Source organism: Monodelphis domestica, chromosome 3, assembly GCF_027887165.1.
Source record: "Monodelphis domestica isolate mMonDom1 chromosome 3, mMonDom1.pri, whole genome shotgun sequence".
Lineage (NCBI taxonomy): Eukaryota > Metazoa > Chordata > Mammalia > Didelphimorphia > Didelphidae > Monodelphis > Monodelphis domestica.
In genome coordinates, this window is record NC_077229.1 from 457276939 (window position 1) to 457296716 (window position 19778).

Consider the following 19778-nt stretch of genomic DNA (forward strand, 5'->3'; position numbering starts at 1 on the left):
ATGTCATAGGCAATTTAACATTTACATCACTAAGGACCACCTTTTCAATGACTGTGATATGATGGTTTTGAATAGCCTTAAGTGGTGCTCAGAGATTGTGCTCAGCCACTGGTAAATGGGTGGTTCCTATAAATGGGTAATTGCAGGGAATATATACTTATGTTTATATAAATATCTGAAATACCTTTTCCTGCTTGAACTTCATCCTTCATTTTGATACATTCTTTGTTTTCATGAAAGGTAAAATAGATTATTGGGTTGATAGGCATTTCCAACTCAAAATTGTTTTTTTTTTTACACTTTTCTTAATGGCTACCAATAGTCACTTTTAATTAATTTTAAGTTAGAGTTTAGATTCCACCAGGATAGACATTTTAAACTATTTTTGCAGGTGTGATGTATAGGTATGACCTCAATGATAGCTGATAGCCTTAGTTTCAGACTGTAACCCTCAAGTCTGTTTATCTGAGGCTTTATACCAAGGAGGATGCTTGTCTATCATTTTTTTTTTGTAGCCTAGCAAGCACACTGACCTTTCCCTTGCCACGGCTGGGAATAGAGAGGCAAAGCAATTATTCTCCTGCCCCACTGGAATATTTTGAAAGGAATTAGGCCTCTGGTGGTCTTCAAGAAACTACTGAAACCTTCAAATCAAAAGAGCTCTTGTTTAGGTATCAGAAGTTCTGCCTTTGAGTTTTGACTCTGCAATCAGTGGTATGATCTTTAGGCATAATACTTTACCTTGTAAGTCTCAGTTTACTTAGCTGCCAACGGGGAATAACACAACAACACCCTGCCTATCTTATAGAACCCTACTGTAGAAATCAGATGAAATAATGCAAGGGAAATGGCTCATTAAACAGTTAAGTGTTTTACATATTAATTTGTTTCATACTTCAAGGAGTCATGGTTTCATCAGTGTTAATATTCCCTTCACCAAGGCAAGATAATAATCCCACAATCATTTGGTAGATTTTTTTTTAAGTTTTGTAAAATATTTTATATAAATCAGCTCATTTTATCTTCATAACAACCATTCATCTCCTTTGCTTCATTTTCAAGCTGATTAATTTTGGCTTTCAAGACACTGTTTTCTGTTTCCAGATAACTTATCTTCCTTATAAGTTCTTTCCCCAGTTGTCTTCAGCCTCTTTTAATTGTGTTTTGAATTGTATTTTGAGTTCTTCCAAAGCCTGTATCCAATTCGCTGGTGTTTCTATTTTTTTGCTTGGTGTTCCTTCATCCTTTTTGTTCCTTTTGCTCTTTGTTCATTGCCTGTATAGAAGTTGTTGATTGTAATTTCTTTTTTTCATTTTTCTGTTGTTTGCTCATATTTGCCCCTTCTTTACTCCCTGCAGTTGCCTGTGCTCTTTGTTGTTGTTGTTGTTGTTGGATCTGTGGGCTTTTCTTTCCACCTTCACCCTTGGAACTTAATCAGCAAATCTCTCAGAACAGTCTGTGGGGGAGGGGTGTTGAAGCTTGAGCTTCCCTTCCCTCTGAAAGCTTTGATGGGATTAATTCCAGCTTGGTTGAGCTGGATGTGCCCTGAGGCCAAAACCTGGGGGGGGGGGGTTGGAATGGAGTGTCTCTGCTGCTGCAACTAGGCTGCCAGCTCTGTGCTCTGCGCTTCTTCTCCAACTGTTTCCCCACTGCCTGTGTTCGACTCTCTGAGCCTGGCACAGCTTTGCCCGCAAGGTACTCCCTCCAGACCAACACCCTTGCCTGCCCAGAGGTTCCAGCTGCCACTGGAAGCTTAGAGCTCTAGGTGGAGGAGGAGTCCTCGGACCTTCCTTCTTCCTTTCCCTTAAACCCAACTATTCTCAAATTTAGGCTTTTGGGGGGTGTACCTTTTAAGTTGAGTCCAGCAGAAGGGTTCCTTGACTGTCTTGCTATTAGGTTTCATTTTCAGTCCCCTAGGAGCATTTAGTTTGTAATTGGTAAGGAAGGGTTTTCAGAGGTCTGAACTTTTGCTGCCTCTATGCTGCCGTCTTGACTCCACCTCTCTGGTAGATCTTCTTTGAGCGTTATGATGGTTGAAAAAATTTGTCACCCAGTTGCCAACCTGGTAATGAGATTTTCTGAATTCAATTAACTTGGACCAAGGTGACAGACACATAGCCCTATGTTGGAAGGCTTTCTACTTCATAGGGCTTGTCAGAGTTGGTGCTCTTCTGACATTAACCTAAGAAAATGCAGGGTTGCTGTCCCACAATGAAGGATTGGTGCCATAACACTAAAGAACACATAATACGCTGTTTAATGTTGTAGTGTTATTATTGTTCTTCCTCATGTTAAGAATATGTGTAGGTGTTAAACTCTCATAAATTTTCTATATAAGTTTAACCAATATAATGCAGTTGCCACAATGAAGAGGTGTAAAGAACTCCAAATCATATAACCAGTAAATGCATGAGTTCTTGCCACATAAGTCAAGAGCAATACCATTAGAATTATAGAATTAGAGATTTGGAAGGGACCTTAGCAGCTATCTAGTACAACATATAGATAAAGAGAATCCCCTCTCTAACCTTTTCAACAAGGAGTCATCCAACTTCTGACTGAAGACATGCAAGGAATGGGGAACTTAACCCTTCCTACTAAGTAGGAAGTTTTCCCTAGAATCAAGCCTAAACCAACCTATTTGTAACTTTGTCACATTGGTCCTGGCTCTGTGCTTTGGGACCAAGCAGATCAAATCTAGTCTTTCTTCCACATGACAGCCTTTCAAGCATTTGAACACTGCTATCATGTACCATCTAATATTTCTTTTCTCCTGGCTAAACAAGCCCAGTTAGGCATCCTCATATAGGGATCATATTCTTTCACTGTCTTTACATGCTTTCCTTCTTAATGATGTTCTTAAACCATGGCACCCAGAATTGAACATAAAGGTCTGACATTTTCAAAATTTTGTGAAGGATGATGGCGAATGATTGTCAGTGATAACACCTCGCAAAAGAGGGAAGCGTAGTGGAGGAGAAGATGAATATATAGAAAACTTGGTATGAAACCCAACTAAATCAAATCAAGTAGGTGCAGTAGAGAGAGTGGTGGACCTGAAGTTAGGAAGACCTAGGTTCAGATCTAGCCTGAGTCATTTTCTAGCTACCTGACCCAAAGCACAAGCCATATAATCTCTGTCAGCTTCAGTTTTCATATCTGTTAAATGGTGATAATAATAAGCAGGGCTGTTGTTAAGTATCAGGTGAGATAATATTATGTGCTTTGCAAACCTTAGAGAGCTATAGAAATGCCCCACTGTTATTCCTAGAGTTTTGTAGATGTAGCAACAAGGTGAAAGGAAAAAAATGATTACAATGCCAGAAGACAGCTGATCAATTGGAATATCCAATCTCAGCCCAGGAGAACTGATAATAAAATAGGTGTTTCATTCTCTCTTCACACTAGAAAGGTAGGGGAACTAAAGATATAAAATGTAGTGTGTGATTCAATACTGCCACTGTATTGGTTGGTTTTGCTTAATTTCTCTCTTTTTTCCTTTGTTGTAAAAGGAGAGATTAGTGGGAGTAGGTTTAAAGGGAAGTGACTTTTGTAAAAATCTTAAGCATTGATGAAACTATTAAAAAAATGTAACCCATCTGTGAGCATTTTTTTTACAAGCAACTATTGTTGTCATCAATGACAGAAAAACCACTACCTTTCAACTTTGATGTCTCAATCACCAATGTGGTATGTGAAGAAGTCGATATGGCTCTAAATCACAGAAAGCAAAGATAGGAAGCAAAGCTGGTTTAGTCCAAGTATGAACAGAAAAAAATCCATATAGGAAATGACAGAATTCTGAAAGCACCAAATGAGCAGTTTTCCACATATCCAAGAGAGGAGAATACTCAAGGTTTAGGAAAAAAAGAATTAAAAGAATTATTTCCCAAAAATGGCAACCAAAGTAACTTCAATGATTATTGGCCTATATACTTATTTTTCCTTTGTATAAAACCTTTATTAGAGTAATCTGCCCTTAAAAGAGTGATAATAACCTTGATGAAAATATGAGAAGGGGACAGGCTTTTGCAAAAAATAAATCTTCACAGTCACACAATTTACAGAAATATATAGAAAATTCAAGATCTTGTTATGTTTTTTGTTTATTGACTGTTAAGACTTATTTGATTTTGCTAAAATTCACCCTTAAAGGCTCTCCTAAAAAAAAACCAAACAAACAAACAACTCCCACAAAGACAAAGATCCATCATACCAGATTTCCTGAAAGATTTGACAAATAGAGATTGTTTCAGTGTTTCTTAGATCATCTTTTAAGTGAGAGAGACATGTACAGCAAAGTTGTTTGCCATTGTCATGGAAGATGTCCTTGGTAGGGTCCAAACAGAAGAGGTACTCCTGATTGATGCTAAGATAACCTGGATGCAATTATTTGTAGATGACATTTTGCTGATTTCATTAAACCCAAGAATATTAGAGGGACTACCAAATGAGATTCCTCAGTTACTCAGAAGAGGGTAGTCTAACAGGCTACACAGGAAAAACTAAATGAAAGAAAAATGCCTTTTGTCCACAATATGTAGATGAAAAATCAGTCTGTTGAGTTAGTCCACCATTAGAGAGACAAGTAATGCCCATAGAAAATGAGAATGTGATCTTAATTGGGAAGGAGGAGTAGTGTGGGCTGAATCGAATTTGAGAAATTGTGCTTTACTTTCAATGATCCCAAACTTCTCTCTGACCCACAAAATTCATTGTTTGGATACCTTTCTTCTCCCAGAGATACAGTTTGACCGCATGTCAGAGAACAATTCAATCTGTGAAGAATTAAAATTGTAGGTGAGCCAAAGGGTACCACAGAGACACACTGTAGAATTAAGTAAGCTGCAACATTTAGCTAATTTAGACTTATGTGCAAGAAGTGATGGATGTAATCCAAGATGTATATATTTATGTGTAAGTGTGTTGATCATGAGTGGACAACTTCCTTTGTACCCACAAAATGTGAAAAGAATTAGAGGAGGGTCTGCTAGAACATTTAGTAGATTCTTTTTGGAGGATTAAGTTGTTTTTACTTTGTCCAAATACAGTCTTGGAAAGAAAATCAACTTATAAAAATCTGATTAGTTCTATACCCTCTAACTTAATACTGAGAGGAACTGAAGGAATGCTATGGAAGACCATGAATAAGAATCACCCTGCATGAGAAGGCATGGATGAAATGTTATCTGTGCTACTGGAGGGAGAAATAATCACCATTACCTTGTATTTTAAGGTTTGCAAAACTCTTTCCTCATAACAATCCCATGAGATAGGCACTACAAATATGCAAATGATAAAAATGAGTCTCTGACAGGTCAAAGGAAAAGGGAATCAAGTATTTCTGGAGAGCCTACTGTGTGCCAGACACTGTGCTAAACACTTTATGAATATGATCTCATTTGATCCTCCTGAAAACCCTGAGAGGTAGGTACTATTATTATCCCTGTTTTATAGTTGAGGAACTTTTTGCTCAGAGTCATAAAGCTAGGAAGTTGACCTGAAGCTGAATTAAATTTGGGCACACCAACTGCTCTATCCACCATTCCATTGGACTGCCTCTGGTTAAGTTACTTGCTCATGATCACACAGCTAAAAGTATCTGGACTGGGATTTCAAGTTAGGTTTGAAATCCTGGACTCAAACCATTGATAATCTCCCAGATCCACTGAAGTCCTTGTAGGTGTAAGCTAACGTCTGATTTTTGTTATTCCTGTAGATGATTCTTAACTACCTGTTGGACAAATTTTAGCACGTGTCATTTATTCTAGTTGCTTGGGTGCCATTCCATTTCCTGTCTTCCATGGAACCATTTTGGAATTCTAACTTTTCCCCAGCACTGTAAGTGTAGGTAGAAACTTCATTGAGAAGTAGTAGAAGAAGGGACTTCTGGAGGAGTCAAGACCTCAAGAACTCCCGGGAAGGCTTGAATCTAATACACTTGGTTCTCCAGCTTATTTGTAGTGACACACTGGCTGCTACCATTGTGGGAAAGAAAATGACTCAGAATCTCATTTCCTCAGACGTCAGAATGGTGAAGGAACTAATCCAAGCAAACATATAACCATGTAAGGTAAAAAAAATAGGACTTAAAAAAAGACTACATTTTGCTCTTGGTAACAAAATGTTCGGGGAGAGGTTTATTGCTGGCAGAAGGAGTCACCCAGGGAATCTTCTTTTAAAAAGTAAGGGCAGCATACCAAACACAGCATAGGACAGGCATCTGAGTAAATTTCATGCTTAGGCAGCAAGATCCTAGAAAAGACATAATCTGGCTCTAAGGGTGACTTGGCAGAGGGGACAGACATGCTTTAGAAAGCAGGGGGGCTAAAGTTTTCTAATTATTCTGGTCCGCTGCTTCTGGATTGAAAATTCTTAAAGCAGGCCATATGTTTATTAGCACGAAGCAGACTTGCTAGCTTGAATCCAAGCATACTGCAATGGAAAGAATGCTGTCTTTAGTCATGATATATAGTCCTGGATTTGAATCCCTACTCTGATACTTGATGCCTCTGTGACATTGGACATGGCATTCAACCTCTTGGGAACTCAGTTTCCTCCTTTGTAAGATGAGGGTTTGCCTAAATGACTTTTAGGTTCCTTTCATCTTGAAATGTAGAATCCTATAATCATAAATGCTCTTTGACTCTCAGAAACATGACATCTAAAATCAAGTGTCCTTGGAAATACATGAGTACAAGAAGCCTGAAAATATCCAGAGTGAGTGGGGCTTGGGTTTTCCTCAGTGTTAGCAGATCACAAAATTGGGTACTTTTAAAAATGACTGAAATGTGAGCTGCCTCTCTGGAGTTTTGGGGTACATGTGCCCCATAAATATTACCGGAGTTCCAGTAGGGGACAGTTTTTTTGCATTAAGGTCCTGGTAAAGCTACAAGAAATTGGGAGAATGAGGAGGAGGCAATTTGAATAAATGAAGTATTTGTATTATGAAATTTTGAAAATGAATTTTGGTTAAATTACAACTGCCTTTTATCCAAAATTTGTATTCTCTATAGTGATACTCTGCTTATAGTAAGTACTTTATTAAGTGAATTGCTATCAGTTTTTCATGTTAATTGACAACGAACAAAATGCTTCAAATAGCAGTCCCTTTATAGGCTTAACTTTTTATAAATAGGTAAGAATTATAACAATCCAAGACTGCCAAATTTGGGGGGGATTTATGGGGGAAATTAGCTACTAAATCACTACCTGAACTTCCTATCAATTCATCCTCTATTACTAGGCCAAGCCAGACAGATAAACCTGTTAGCAAATTAAGCTTAATTAATTACACAATGAAACAATATAAACACCTAGGAAAGGAATAAAATATACCATGTTTTCTTTACCTATATAAAAAGGGAAAGAATCTCTTACAAATTAGAACCTAAATGCCATTTAGGTCAATCATTTAACTTCTGCCTACTTCAGTTTTCACAACTGTAAAACTGGGATAATAAAATTGTGGATTCTTGTGAGGATCAAATGAGATAATATTTACTTATTGCTTTAGGGCTTATTTCCTTCCCCTACCCCTTCTCATTTCTGCTTTTCTACTTCCTTTCTTGTTCATGTCTTTCTTTTCTTGTTCATCCACTTCTGCATTGCCAACACCCAGCCCATCTATTGAAATCTTCCATCTCATAGGATAATTTTTACTCTTCAGTATCCATGCCTTTGCCATTCTGGGGACTCACACACATCCTTCTGAGAAATGGAGTATAGATAATTTCTCTAGAGATCATTGTTGAAATGAAATCTTAAGACCAGTCACTCCACTAGAATGCTTAAGCATCTCTGTAGCTCATATTTTATCTTTGTAAAGCTCTTGAAAACCATTTGATCTCTTAAGAAGGTTCAATATCACCTTAATAATCTTGGTGACTAATTAATTTGCTTACCATCCTCTCCCCCTCCCCCCAAGGTAAGTGGGCAAAGTAAATTTCAGATCAGTCTCAATTTCAAATTAATGTTGTTGTTCTATTATGTCAGACTCTTCATGACCCATGGACCGTAGCATGTCCTTCTATCTTCCACTATCTCCCTAAGCCCATCCAAGCTTATACTTGTTACTTCCATGGCACCATCTATCCTTCTCAATCTCTGCCATACCCTTCACCTTTTGCCTTCAGTCTTTCCCCCCATTTGGGTCTTTTCTAATGAGCCCTGTAGCTGACGTCTTTATGTAGGAGTCTAATGAGTCATTATTTAGCTGAAGTTTTTAAGCTTTAGCTTCAGTATTTGACCTTCCAATTTATACTCTGAATTAATTTCTTGAAGTATTGACTGATTTGATCTCTTTGCTATCCAGAGTACTCTCAAAATCTTCTCCAGCACCCCAACTAATGGGCTTAAACTAATCAGGTTTTCCTATAAGCTAATTTTTTTTTCATTGAGACTAACTAGATAAGTTGAAGTCCACTTAATTTTCTGTCATTTCTTTTTACTAAATATGCCAAGCAGCATTTAACCACTGTAATAATCCAGAGGAACCTTGCTTTGTTTAAAACATAATTGAACTTTATACTTTAGAAGCCTTACCTTTCCCATTTCAATTTCTTTTCTCATTTCAATTTGATGTTTAGTATGTTCTACCCTTTTCTCTAGGCTTTCCCTGAAATTTGGTGATATTGACAGTCTAAAAGGCCTTGACATCAGGTATGTTTTAGGTTAGAACATATGTAATTTTTTAGAACCTTTTTATGCATTAGTAGTACTTTAATGGGGATATAGAAAAGTTATGCATGCTTCATTTCAGGGAAGACTGTAATTGTGCCTCATGGGATCCTCCAGGAATGTTTTCTTCAGTTCCTTCCTGGTACATCCATTCATACCTTTTATCATGGTGACCCTGGCCCTCCAATGATAATCTTTAACCTCAGGTGCCAGCTGCTAGAGGGCAGATGCTGTGGCAATGTGAATTGTTCCACATAGCAGTGAGCACTGGGCCATACAAATCATATTTGATGATGATATGATTTGAAAGGTGACTAACATCTGAAAGGCCATTGGTGAGCTGGCCAGTATCTAACGGTAAATTCCACATGTTTATGGGAGAAGTATGACAGTGTGGATGGAGCTGACTCAATACAGAAGTGCACTTATAGAAGATGATTAATTAAGATGAATCATTGAGGATACAAAGGACCTCAGTGTGGCTGCTGTTGCTGCTTTATATTGGCAAATAGTGGCTGTTGATATTTAAAAGAACTAATTTGGAGAATTAGAGTAATTCTGAGAATAAATAAATTACAAAAGAGTAGAAAACAGGGCTAGCTGATCCTTAAGGTCTTTTCCAGATATATTGCCCCTTTAGTTAGAAAAGGACTTAATTATTCTACCCTTTTAAAATACTGACCTGTCACCATGTGGGTCTCTGGTAATCCTGGCCTAGCAGATTCTGATACTAGGGCAAATACATTTATTAGATGAGAAAGTAGCCATTTGTAAGGCTGAGTTCAGCACTTTTATCTTTAAAAGAGCTAAGGAAAGTAGTCATTAGATATGCAGATGGGCTAAATTGTCAGCAGATTTTCAAAGCTGTGCTTCTTGCAAAGAAGGCCCCTACCTCCAATGTGTAAAAATTAAATTAGTATCTAGTAATAAAAATATTATATTTTATGAGGTTTATTAAGGATTATTAGAAATCAAGGATACAAAATAAAAACCATGTGCCCATGGCTGATTAGCCCATTCAAAATCCCCAAGCTTAGCTTACTTGCTACATCATTGCAATGAAATGGAAGAGAGAGAGGGAGATGTTACTGCCAGCTAAATACCAATTGTAATCTCGCCAACCTGGGGACTCAGGTGAGATTATAGGGAATTCTGGGAAACACCAAGGACTTCTGGGGATTGAAGTCTGGGGTTCAAACTCTCCATTTATACAAATATCCAAATAAAACATGTCTATGCAAAAGATGGGTTTCTCATCTACATGAGGTCTTGGTTTTTAAACACACTGCCAGCATTTTTCAGTTTTCTTGAGTTCTTTTATGCTCCCTCAACTCTCTTGCTTTCTCTCTCCTTCTCCTTTATCATTTCCCCTTTTCCCCCTTCCTTTCTGTCCCCCTTTCTCTATCTCCTCCCTTCCTCTCTTCTTTTCCTTCTCTCCTTCTTTAACCCTCCTCTCCCCTTCTCTTCTGCTTTTTCTTCTCTCTCCTCCTTTCTTTCCTCATCCTTTTCCCTCCATCTTTCTCTTCTCTCTCTTTTTCTTTGTTCCTTTCTCTTCTTCTTCTCCTCCCCCCTCTTCCCCTCCTCCCTCCTTTCCTCTCCCCACCTTTCCCAAGGAGGGTCAAAAGATCATTTTGGAATTGCTTCAGAGCCCAGGACTGATTTACCCAGAGCCATTTCTTACATACGACAAGAGAGGGCACTGTTGATCCATCTCTAGAAGACTACTAGATTGAATTTAAGCATCATGTTCCTTTGTTGATTCTTGGTTTTGAAATTCTTTTCAGATTCATCTTGATCAACTATAACAGACTGTCTGTTCAGAGCTGGTTCAGTTTACACAGAATTCAGATTCTTTATAATAATTCAATCCAAGCGACTTTTAAGGCAACTCGAATCCATGCTCCGTCCAAGTATTCTTATCACTGTCAGCATGTCAGCAGCCTGCAGAGATATGATGCACTTCTGGTACCTAGCTCCACTAATGACATCTCAAGGCTATGGGAAGTCACTTTTATTGATTTCCAGGTAATAATTGGGCTCAAAATGGCAGTCTTCCCATTGATAAAGCACAGCATGCTGAGATCCATTAAGCCCTTTGAAATCTAATGCTTTGGATCAGGGATGGGGGATGATCTGGTCTACAGCTTAGAAAACAGTTTCTATTTTGTCCTTATTATCTAATAGAATGAGAGGATTGACATTCTCTCTTGCCCTTCCCTCATACTTATCTCCCCCTTGCCTCCCTCCTTTCCCCCATTCCATTTTTAAAGGTCACTCCTTAAAGAAACCAGTTTTCCATTCAGGCACTACATAGTTATCAGTCAGGAATGTCAATCAGCCAGAGAAGAGACAAAATGGGCTGTGATCCGAAGTCCTGTGACTGTCACATCCTGGAGCGAAGGGGCCCATTCCAGGGAGAACACTTGTTGGACAAGCATTTCCTTCCCTTCTGGGGAGTGGGGGCCCCCCTGTGCATGGAGAAGGGAAGATAAGAAGCCTTTCTATGGCCTGAGTAATTCAGTGGCTATTTGGTGTGAGCATGGATCTGACAGCCTGCAAGGTGCTGAGAATGAGGGCCAAAAATACCCCGAGAGGCTCTCAGCAGCATTTGGGCAAAGGCGAGGAAGTTTCCTTTCACCAGCACCATCTGAGAGCCGGAGATATTCTGCTAGATCTCTTAGTCCTTTATTTAGGGAAGGGGCTCAGTCTGTTTACCCAACTTGTCATCTTACTTACTGTGCCTCTGTCTTTCCTGAAGGCAGCTTCAGGTCTTCCCCTCCCACTCCTCCTCCTTCTCTTTTATATATTTTAATTTGAAGGGAGAAGGGGGAAGTTGACAGGTTTTGTCAACTGTGGATAGAGTCTGGAGCCTAGTGTCAGCAAGATCTAAGTTCAAATCCAACCTCAGACACTTAATGGCTGTGTGACCCTGCACAAGTCACTCAAAACTGTTTCCTCATTTGTAAAATGGAGTTGTTGTGAAGATCACATGAGATAGTAATTGTCTGGTGCATAGTAAGCTCAATAGAAAATTTTATTTTATTATTATAGCAATTAAATATTATTATTATTATTAGTAGTAGTAGTAGTAGTGGTGGTGGTGGTGGTGGTGGTGGTGGTAGGAGTAGTATTACTGAACCTGGCAATAAAATTTGGAGCAAGTTTGGATTTACATGGCCACCTTTTCCATCTAAAAGTGTTTATAATTTCAGAAATGATTATAGCAGATGTCAAATGCAACTGAATGGCCCTGACAATGTGGAAAGATGGGTTATCTTGAAGCCTGATGGAAAAGCTTTAGTTTAGCCGGTGCTTTACGTGCCTTGTTTTAGCTGATTCTCACAACAACCATGGGAGGTGGGTGCTATTATCATCCCCATTTTTACAGATGAGGGAACTTAAGTGACTTGGCCAGGGTTGCCCATTTGGTAAAGGGGCAAGTGACAGGGTTTGAACCCTGGTCTTTATGGCTTCAAGTCCAACACACTCTCCGCCATTCAACATTGCCTCTCCCAATAGAATGGATTTTATGAGTTAGCCCCAACCTAACGTTTTCCAGCTCAGAATCTTCCCTAAAGCACGAACTCATCATTGGGAAATTAAGTCTTACGAAAGAAACAGAGGGTTTCCATTGAGCTTTTTTTTTTCCTCCTGACAGATTCAGGGTTTTAACATCGAGGAAGGCCAGTTTGCTCATGCCAGAGACTGTGCCTCATTCTTTTCCCCTGCCATCCTGATGGGCCTGGCCATGTCCCTGATCCTGCTGCTGGTGCTGGCTTATGCCCTACACATGCTGATCCACCTGAAGTCTCTTGACAGGCACTATGACTGCAAAGCCTCCCCTCCCTACTTTGTGCCAATGAAAGACCTTGAGGTAGCTGCTGAAGAGAAGGAGCCACTAAGGAACCACGGGCATGACTGCCATGAATTGAGAAGCCCGTACATCTGCAACATTTATGTTTAGTAGCTCTTTTCCTTAGACTCTACAGGTCAGAGGTTTTGTTTCTGCTGCTTTGGGTTATTTTACCTGCAAATAAGTTAAAGGTTTTCACTGGATGACTTGATTTAAAAGGAAAATAAATGAAAAGAAAAAGAAGAAGAGAAGCAAGAAGGAAAAGAGAAAGGAAAAGACAAGAAAAAAGAAAAGAAAAAGAAATTCCTTGGTTGTGCTGCTTAGTCATCTAGGGGTCTTCGGAGTGCCCTCTGAGCCTTGAAGTAAGCTTCTCCTGAAAAAGGGACTGTATGGTCCAAAGCTTGCTTTAAAGCCATAGAAAGCAAGCACAACATTCCCATTCTAGAGTTACAAAAGCCCTTGGTGAGCATCTAGTCCATCCTCTTCATTTTATAGATGAGAAAACTGAGGTAGAGAGATTTGTCCAAGGTTGGATAGCTATTAAAGAATGCAGCTGGAATTTGAACACAGGCTCTCTGCCTCTAAATATTTCTATTGTATTTCAAGAACCTGAAAAAAGGGAACATATACCAAAAAAGAAGGAAACCATGTAAATGGGGACCATTTTTGTATTCTCAAAATCTACTTAGAAAAAGCTTTGGATTCTCCCTTGACATATTTAGAGAAGATAACTCTAGAATCCTCCAGAAAGTTTTACTGCTGGAGTCTTTCTTTACTTCTTGACATTGGATCTGCTAATCAGTCCTATAGCAAAATTATAAAATGGGGACATTTGTCTGATACCTCTGTTATCTTCTATAAAGCTGTTTTCCCTCTCTTCTCTCCTCTCCTGCCTCTGCCTATGTCCTAAATGCAAATTTGTTCCATTTCCCAATTTGGATAATCCTTTTTATTATTTGTTATTCAGTCATTTTAGTCTCCTCTGACTCTCCATGACTTCATTTGGCAAAGATACTGGAGTGGTTTGTCATTTCCTCTTCAGTTCACTTTATAAATGAGGAAACTGAGGCAAACAGAATTAAGCAACTGGTCTAGACAGCCAGTGTCTGAGACCAGATATGATCTCAGAAAGATGAGTCTTCTGGATTCTAGAACTGCAACTCCATCCACTACACCACATAGCTGCCCTTGATAATCCTACTAATCCTTAATAAATGATTTGCTTGGAGAAAGTCCCTTTCTAAGATTTTTTCAATTTACTAAGAGATTCTTAAGGAAACCCCAAAGCTGTCAAATCTCAAAGACCATCTGAATTGAGCTTTGATGGTGGGATGACAGGTGGTCTGGTTGATATTGTTGAATGGTAGAGGAGGGCACTTTACCTTTTATCTCCTCAAACAAATCTACTTAAAAGGCTAGCTATTTATCTTGGCTGAGGTATTCTGGGTTCTTTCTTGATATATCACTGTAAATTGTTTTTTCTTTTCCTTGTCCTTCGCATCTTTCAGATGCATTCATTTGATGAGGGATGAGGGAAGTTAACTAATCAGTGATTATGTAGAAATGTGGGTTTGAACATTCCTATATTTTGCTGTGCAATTGGTAGGCTTTCTGCTTTGACTGAGTGAGCTAAGGGGGCTTAGAATGCCCCAGTAAGCTTGATTTATAGCTCCCAGGTGAGTGGAAGTCAGCTGACTTGGGTTTCCTGTAGAAAGGGGGGGCAAGAAGCTATAATTTTCTCTGTGGTGCCATGAGGGAATGAAATGTTTTGGTGTGCACTCCTGGACTGCAGAGAATCATGAAAAACTTTTATTAAAGGATGACATCAGAAAGTGAATGTATACTTTAGTCTCTCTGGCTAGCTGTATTTTTAAAATATTCACCTTAAGTATTTTAATCATTCCATAGTTTAAAAAAATATAATAAATATAGTCAAGACAAACAAACTTCAGTGTCATTGAGGTCCACAAAATGTGTATCTCGTTCTGCACATTCATCACCACTCTGTCGGAAGTCAGAAAGCGTGCTTTGTCATGAGTCCTCTGAAATTATGGCTGATCATTTCATCCATCAGAGTTCTTAAGTCTTTCAAAATTGTCCATTTTTTACAATGTTGATGTCATGATTTAGATTGTTCTTGTGATTTTGCTCATTTCATTCTTTATCAGTTCCTACAAGTCTTTGCATACTTCTCTGAAATGATGCCTTTTGTCATTTTGAGTAGTATTCCTTTATATCCACGTACCATCATTTTCCCAGTCATTCCATACTTGATGGGCACCCTTAGTTTCCAGTTCTTTGCCACTATAAGAAGAGTTGCTATAGATATTTTTTGTATGCATAACACTTTTTTATATGTATAGTACCTCTTTGACCTCTTAGGACTTCATAAGCATTTTTAATTACCTGCTTCTTATGTCTTTTTCCTGAACGTGTTATACTCTTCTTACAAATAAATTCTAGAAATATAGTATTCTGATCTGGAATATGTGACCAACAGTGGGTATGAGAAGACTGTTGGCAGAGAATTGGGTATCCAGTTATGGGTCAAAGTGGACAAAAGGTCTTGAGGAAATGGATGTAATCAATTTTAGAACCAAATAAGCTCAAGGAAGTCTAGAAACATCAAGTACCACAAGCTGAGGTTTAGCAGTCAGAGAGGTTTAGAAAGTAGTGGAAGGGGAAAAGCCTTCAGTCCAAGGGATCATTGTGATTAAGAGCCTAAGGAAAACCTAGCTAAATTCAGAAAGGTTTAATCACCACAAGATTAGTGGCAAATAATTTTCAAATATAGAAGACAATCTTCTAAGACATCAAGGAATTGTATCTGAATTGGGGAGCAGGGGGAAACAAAAAATAATAATAGATAATTTTATTAAGTACCTATTATGTGCCAGATATGGTGCAGTTTACAAGTATTATCTCATTTGATCCCTGGAGTTTGGTTCTGTTATTGTCCCTATTTTATAGATGAAAAAAATGAGGAAAATAGACATTGTGTCATGCCCAAGGTCATCTAGCTAGTAAGTATCTGAGGCCAGATGTAACAACTTTACACTGTTCTCTCTCTCTATCTGTGTGTGTGTGTGTGTGTGTGTGTGTGTGTTACATATCATCTGTCTCTGTATGCTTGTACTATAGGCAATTAATTAATCAACAAGAATTTATTGAGTGTTTACTATGTGTTATCTAGGCACTGTGCTAAGCATTGGTAATGCAGAGATAAAAATGAAACAGTTCTTGCCCTCAAAGGACTTACATTTTATTATTTTTTAAATTCAAAGATATTTTATTTTCCCAATTACATGTAATAACAATTTTCAACATATGTTTTCTGAAATTCTAAGATCCCAATGGTCTCCATCCCTCCTTTCTCTCTCCCCCTTCTCAGAGATGGTAAGCAATTTGATTACCATGCAAAACATACTTCCACATTAATTGGGACTTACATTTTAAAGGAAGGACAACATATACATGTACATAATGTGGCGAAGTGTTTAATTAATAAAGCATAATAAAGTCTCCTTAGTCTCATAAAACTTTTAAACTTGCTTTCTCAAATGTCACCCATGATAGTTGAGCCATTGTATATTTTATTTTATATAATGTATATACAAATAGATAGATAATCTAGGCGTGGAATAGTGGAGATATTTGTTTACTCTAACATTATCATTAGGATTATGGACAAGAAAACATGCCAAAATAGGTCATTGCGACCAAAATAGGTCCTTCATCCTTTGACTATTCAAGTAGACCAAATCAAGGGCCCTAGAATGAGGATGATGCTGATGTATGGGAATAGCATAGAAATCTGAAAGAAAAGATGTTTTCCTGAACTTAATATATTTTTGGATGAAGATTATATGGTATCATGATTTCTTAGGAGCAAGATGAAATTTGTATCCAAAACCATAGCCTTAAAATCTCTCCAAGAAGGTTTATTTTCATCTAAGAGCCCTCAAACTTCACTGTATCGACTTGTGTAAAATCCATCCTTTGGACCACAAACCCTTTTGAAGTATTTTTAGAGCGGTGATAGAGTTAAAGCACTTTAAATGACTTCAGACACTTCTCACTCTTCAGCCAAACAAAATTTTTGCTCTTTCCGCCACCCTCATGAAGAGCTCCAATGTGAGAGTTGTTATCTCAATGCTTGCCATTAATTTTCCTGGAGAATATGTTCTGGGAGAAAGATGCATCAAAGGTCGTGAATACTAACAGCATAACTAGTCCCCAACTCTGAGAAAGAACACCATCCACATCCAGAGAAAGAACTGTGGGAGTAGAAACGCAGAAGAAAAATAACTGCTTGATCACATGGGTCAATAGGTAAATGTTTGGGGATTTTGGTTTTAAATGGTCACTCTACTGCAAATAATAATAATATGGAAATAGGTTTTGAATAATGATACATGTAGAACCCAGTGGAATTGCTCATCAGCTCAGGGAGGGGGGCTATAGAAGGGGAAGGAAAGAAGACCATGAATCATATAACCATGGCAAAATATTCTAAATAAATAAATAAAAATGAAAAAAAAAACAGTCCCCACATTCCTCTTGTCGCTTCTTCCTTCCTAAATTCCTCCTGTCGCTTCTTCCCTCCTAGTTCTTTTCAAAGATCCTTCCATTCTGAGATGGAGTCCAATTTCTAGGATGGCCTTTTTTACAAGACTATTTCCTTTAATACGAAGTGAAACAGAAAATGTCTTGGCTGAATTCACTTTATATTTAAGCGCCCCCTGGGAGGTCCTCACAACCTGCCGACTTTCTCAAATTGTTTCCACTTTGCATCTATTTTAGTCTCCAGCTGGGTAATAGCTGCCAGATTTGTTTTCAAGGAAATCAACTCCGAACTGACCTCAGGAGAGGAAGGATCCCTGTAATAAGGAGTGTGGAGTGAGAAGAGGGGAGGTCGTTGCCATGGCAGTCCCATTCTTGGGTGCTCTCCTCAGGCTGCCAGGGAAGGAGCAGTTTTTATGGCTTCTGGGGGTATAAGGAGACTTGTAGCTCTTATATAAGGGGGAAGGAGAAGAGGTAAGGGGTCTTACTAAACCAAACCACTCTCCAAAGGGGAGGAATCCACAACAAACACCAATAATACCTCAATCCTGAATGGTGACAACTCAGAAAAGTAATCTTTGCCATATATTATTGTTTTGTTGTTGTTGATCTGTGTCCTACTCTTCATCACCTCATTTGGGGTTTTCTTGGTAAGGATACTGGAGGGGTTTGCCATTCCCTTCTCTCACTCATTATACAGATGAGGAAACTGAGTGAAACAGGGTTTAGTGACTTGCCTGGAGCACACAGCTAATAAGTATCTGAGGACACTTTTGAACTGGGGTCTTCCTGACTCTAGTTTCCCCTTGACATACATACACTCCTTGGTGAACTGGTAGGAAGACTAAAGTTGCTGGGGAGGATTGAAATCTCTGTCAGCTGGTGCCTAAAAGCTTGAGGAGCATGTCTGTGGCTCTAAGTTTTGCAGGAAAGATAATGAAGTTTAGTTCAAAATGGCTCCTAGGTATTTTAGTGATTTGGAAATGGAGCTAGGGGAGACTAGGACTATACTTACATCCACTTTATATATAATTGGAATCATCAAATTGAAACCAAAGGATAATATAATTGAATAACCACCATAATAATTGAAATAGAATTATAATAATTGAAACCATAGGAACTTATCAAATGAGACAGTATTGAGTAAAAAGAGAAGAGGGTCAAGGACAGGACCAGGAAGGAACCCACAAGTTGTGGGTATAATATGGATGATGATCCAACAAATGATTTGAAGAATGGTCAGAGAGATTAGAGGAAACCAAGAGAGATTAGTGTGGAAACCCAGAGAAAAGCAAATATCCAGGAGGAGAGAGTGGTCAAACAGTGATAAAAAATTCCAAGAGGTCAAGAAGGCTGAGGACTGTTTTGATAGGATAAATCTGATTAGACCTGATCTACCTCAGTTTCCTAGATGCAACTTCCTCTCCCCACTTCTTCTGTCCTCTCTAGCCAACATGTACTAGTCCTAGGACAAAATTGCCCATGGAACTTTTTTCTTTAAACCCTTACCTTTCATCTTGGAATCAATACTAAGTATTGGTTCCAAGGTAGAAGAGTGGTAAAGGTTGGGCAACTGGGGTTAAGTGACTTGCATAGAGTCACACAGCTAGAAAGTATCTGAGGCCACATTTGAACCTAGGACCCCTTGTCTCCAGACCTGGCTCTCTATCCACTGAGTCACCTAGCTGTCCCAACCCATGGAATGTGATTGACCTTGAATACCCTGATGCAGCTTCAGGACAAGAACTAGGGAATTGTGCTGTCTTGAAATGAGACTAGTGGAGCTAAGAGGCAGAGGTGAAGAAATATTCTAGAAATAGGGGACAGCAAGGGCAGAACAGGAATATGGGAGATGGACAGCAGTAGGTCAATGTAGCTGAGGGTAAGCTGTTAATAGCTTTCAGTGACAAACAGGAGACTTTATACTTGGTCCTGAAGGGAATAGGGGAGGCAGTGGAGTTTATTGAGTGGGGGTGGGGGAATATAACATGGTCAGATGTGAGCTTTAAAAAAATCACTCTGGCAGTTTGGTAAAAGATGACTGGGAGAGAGGATTGATGAGGCAAGAAGACCACCCAGAAGGCTATTGCAGTAGTCCAGGTAAGAGATGATGAGGTCCCAAGGTAGTCTTGTGTCTCTGATGAACTAGAGTGGAAGGAGAACATTTAATTTCTCTGTGCCTCAGTTTCTTCTTCTATAAAGTGAGGGTGCTGGACTAGATGACATCTAAAGTCCCTTCTAGTTCTAAATCTATGATCCTGTGCTTAGTTAATAAAAGAATCGTGAAAAGGAGAATAACAATATGCTGCTGTAGGGATTTTATCTAATTTGATTCTCACAATGACCCTATGAGTATAAGAATTATTATCTGCCCTCAAGCGAGGAAGCCAGAATTCTAAACCAGGCCTTCTGCTGCCAAGGATAGTACTGTATTCTTCCTTCTTTTTCAGGATGCTGGGCAATTGGGGTAGAGGTGGGGGCAGAGCTGGGAGTGAGGGAGAGAAAATGAATGCTTATTAACTGAAAAAAAAACCCCTAAAGTAGAAGTTCCATTTTAAAAAATCTATAAGTTATGTACAGCACATGAGCTAGACACAAGAGCGCCCTTCATCCTCTTTCCCAACAAATTGGTCTTTTCCTCTCTTTCCTCTAAATGATCTTCAGGGACCAAATCAAGAAG

At 38.8% G+C, this 19778-nt stretch overlaps 1 protein-coding gene across 1 annotated transcript in view; it reads left to right on the forward strand.

Moving 5' to 3' along the window:
• Positions 1-17078, forward strand: part of LOC100015251 (V-type proton ATPase subunit S1) — a 34911-nt gene extending 17833 nt beyond the window's left edge. Inside the window, exons 4-6 of the mRNA XM_001369334.5 lie at positions 8611-8661; positions 10464-10704; positions 12338-17078. Coding sequence (XP_001369371.4) covers positions 8611-8661; positions 10464-10704; positions 12338-12643 — 598 coding nt within the window. The 3' untranslated portion in view covers positions 12644-17078. The remainder of the gene's footprint in view (positions 1-8610; positions 8662-10463; positions 10705-12337) is intronic.
• The last annotated feature ends 2700 nt before the right edge of the window (positions 17079-19778 follow it).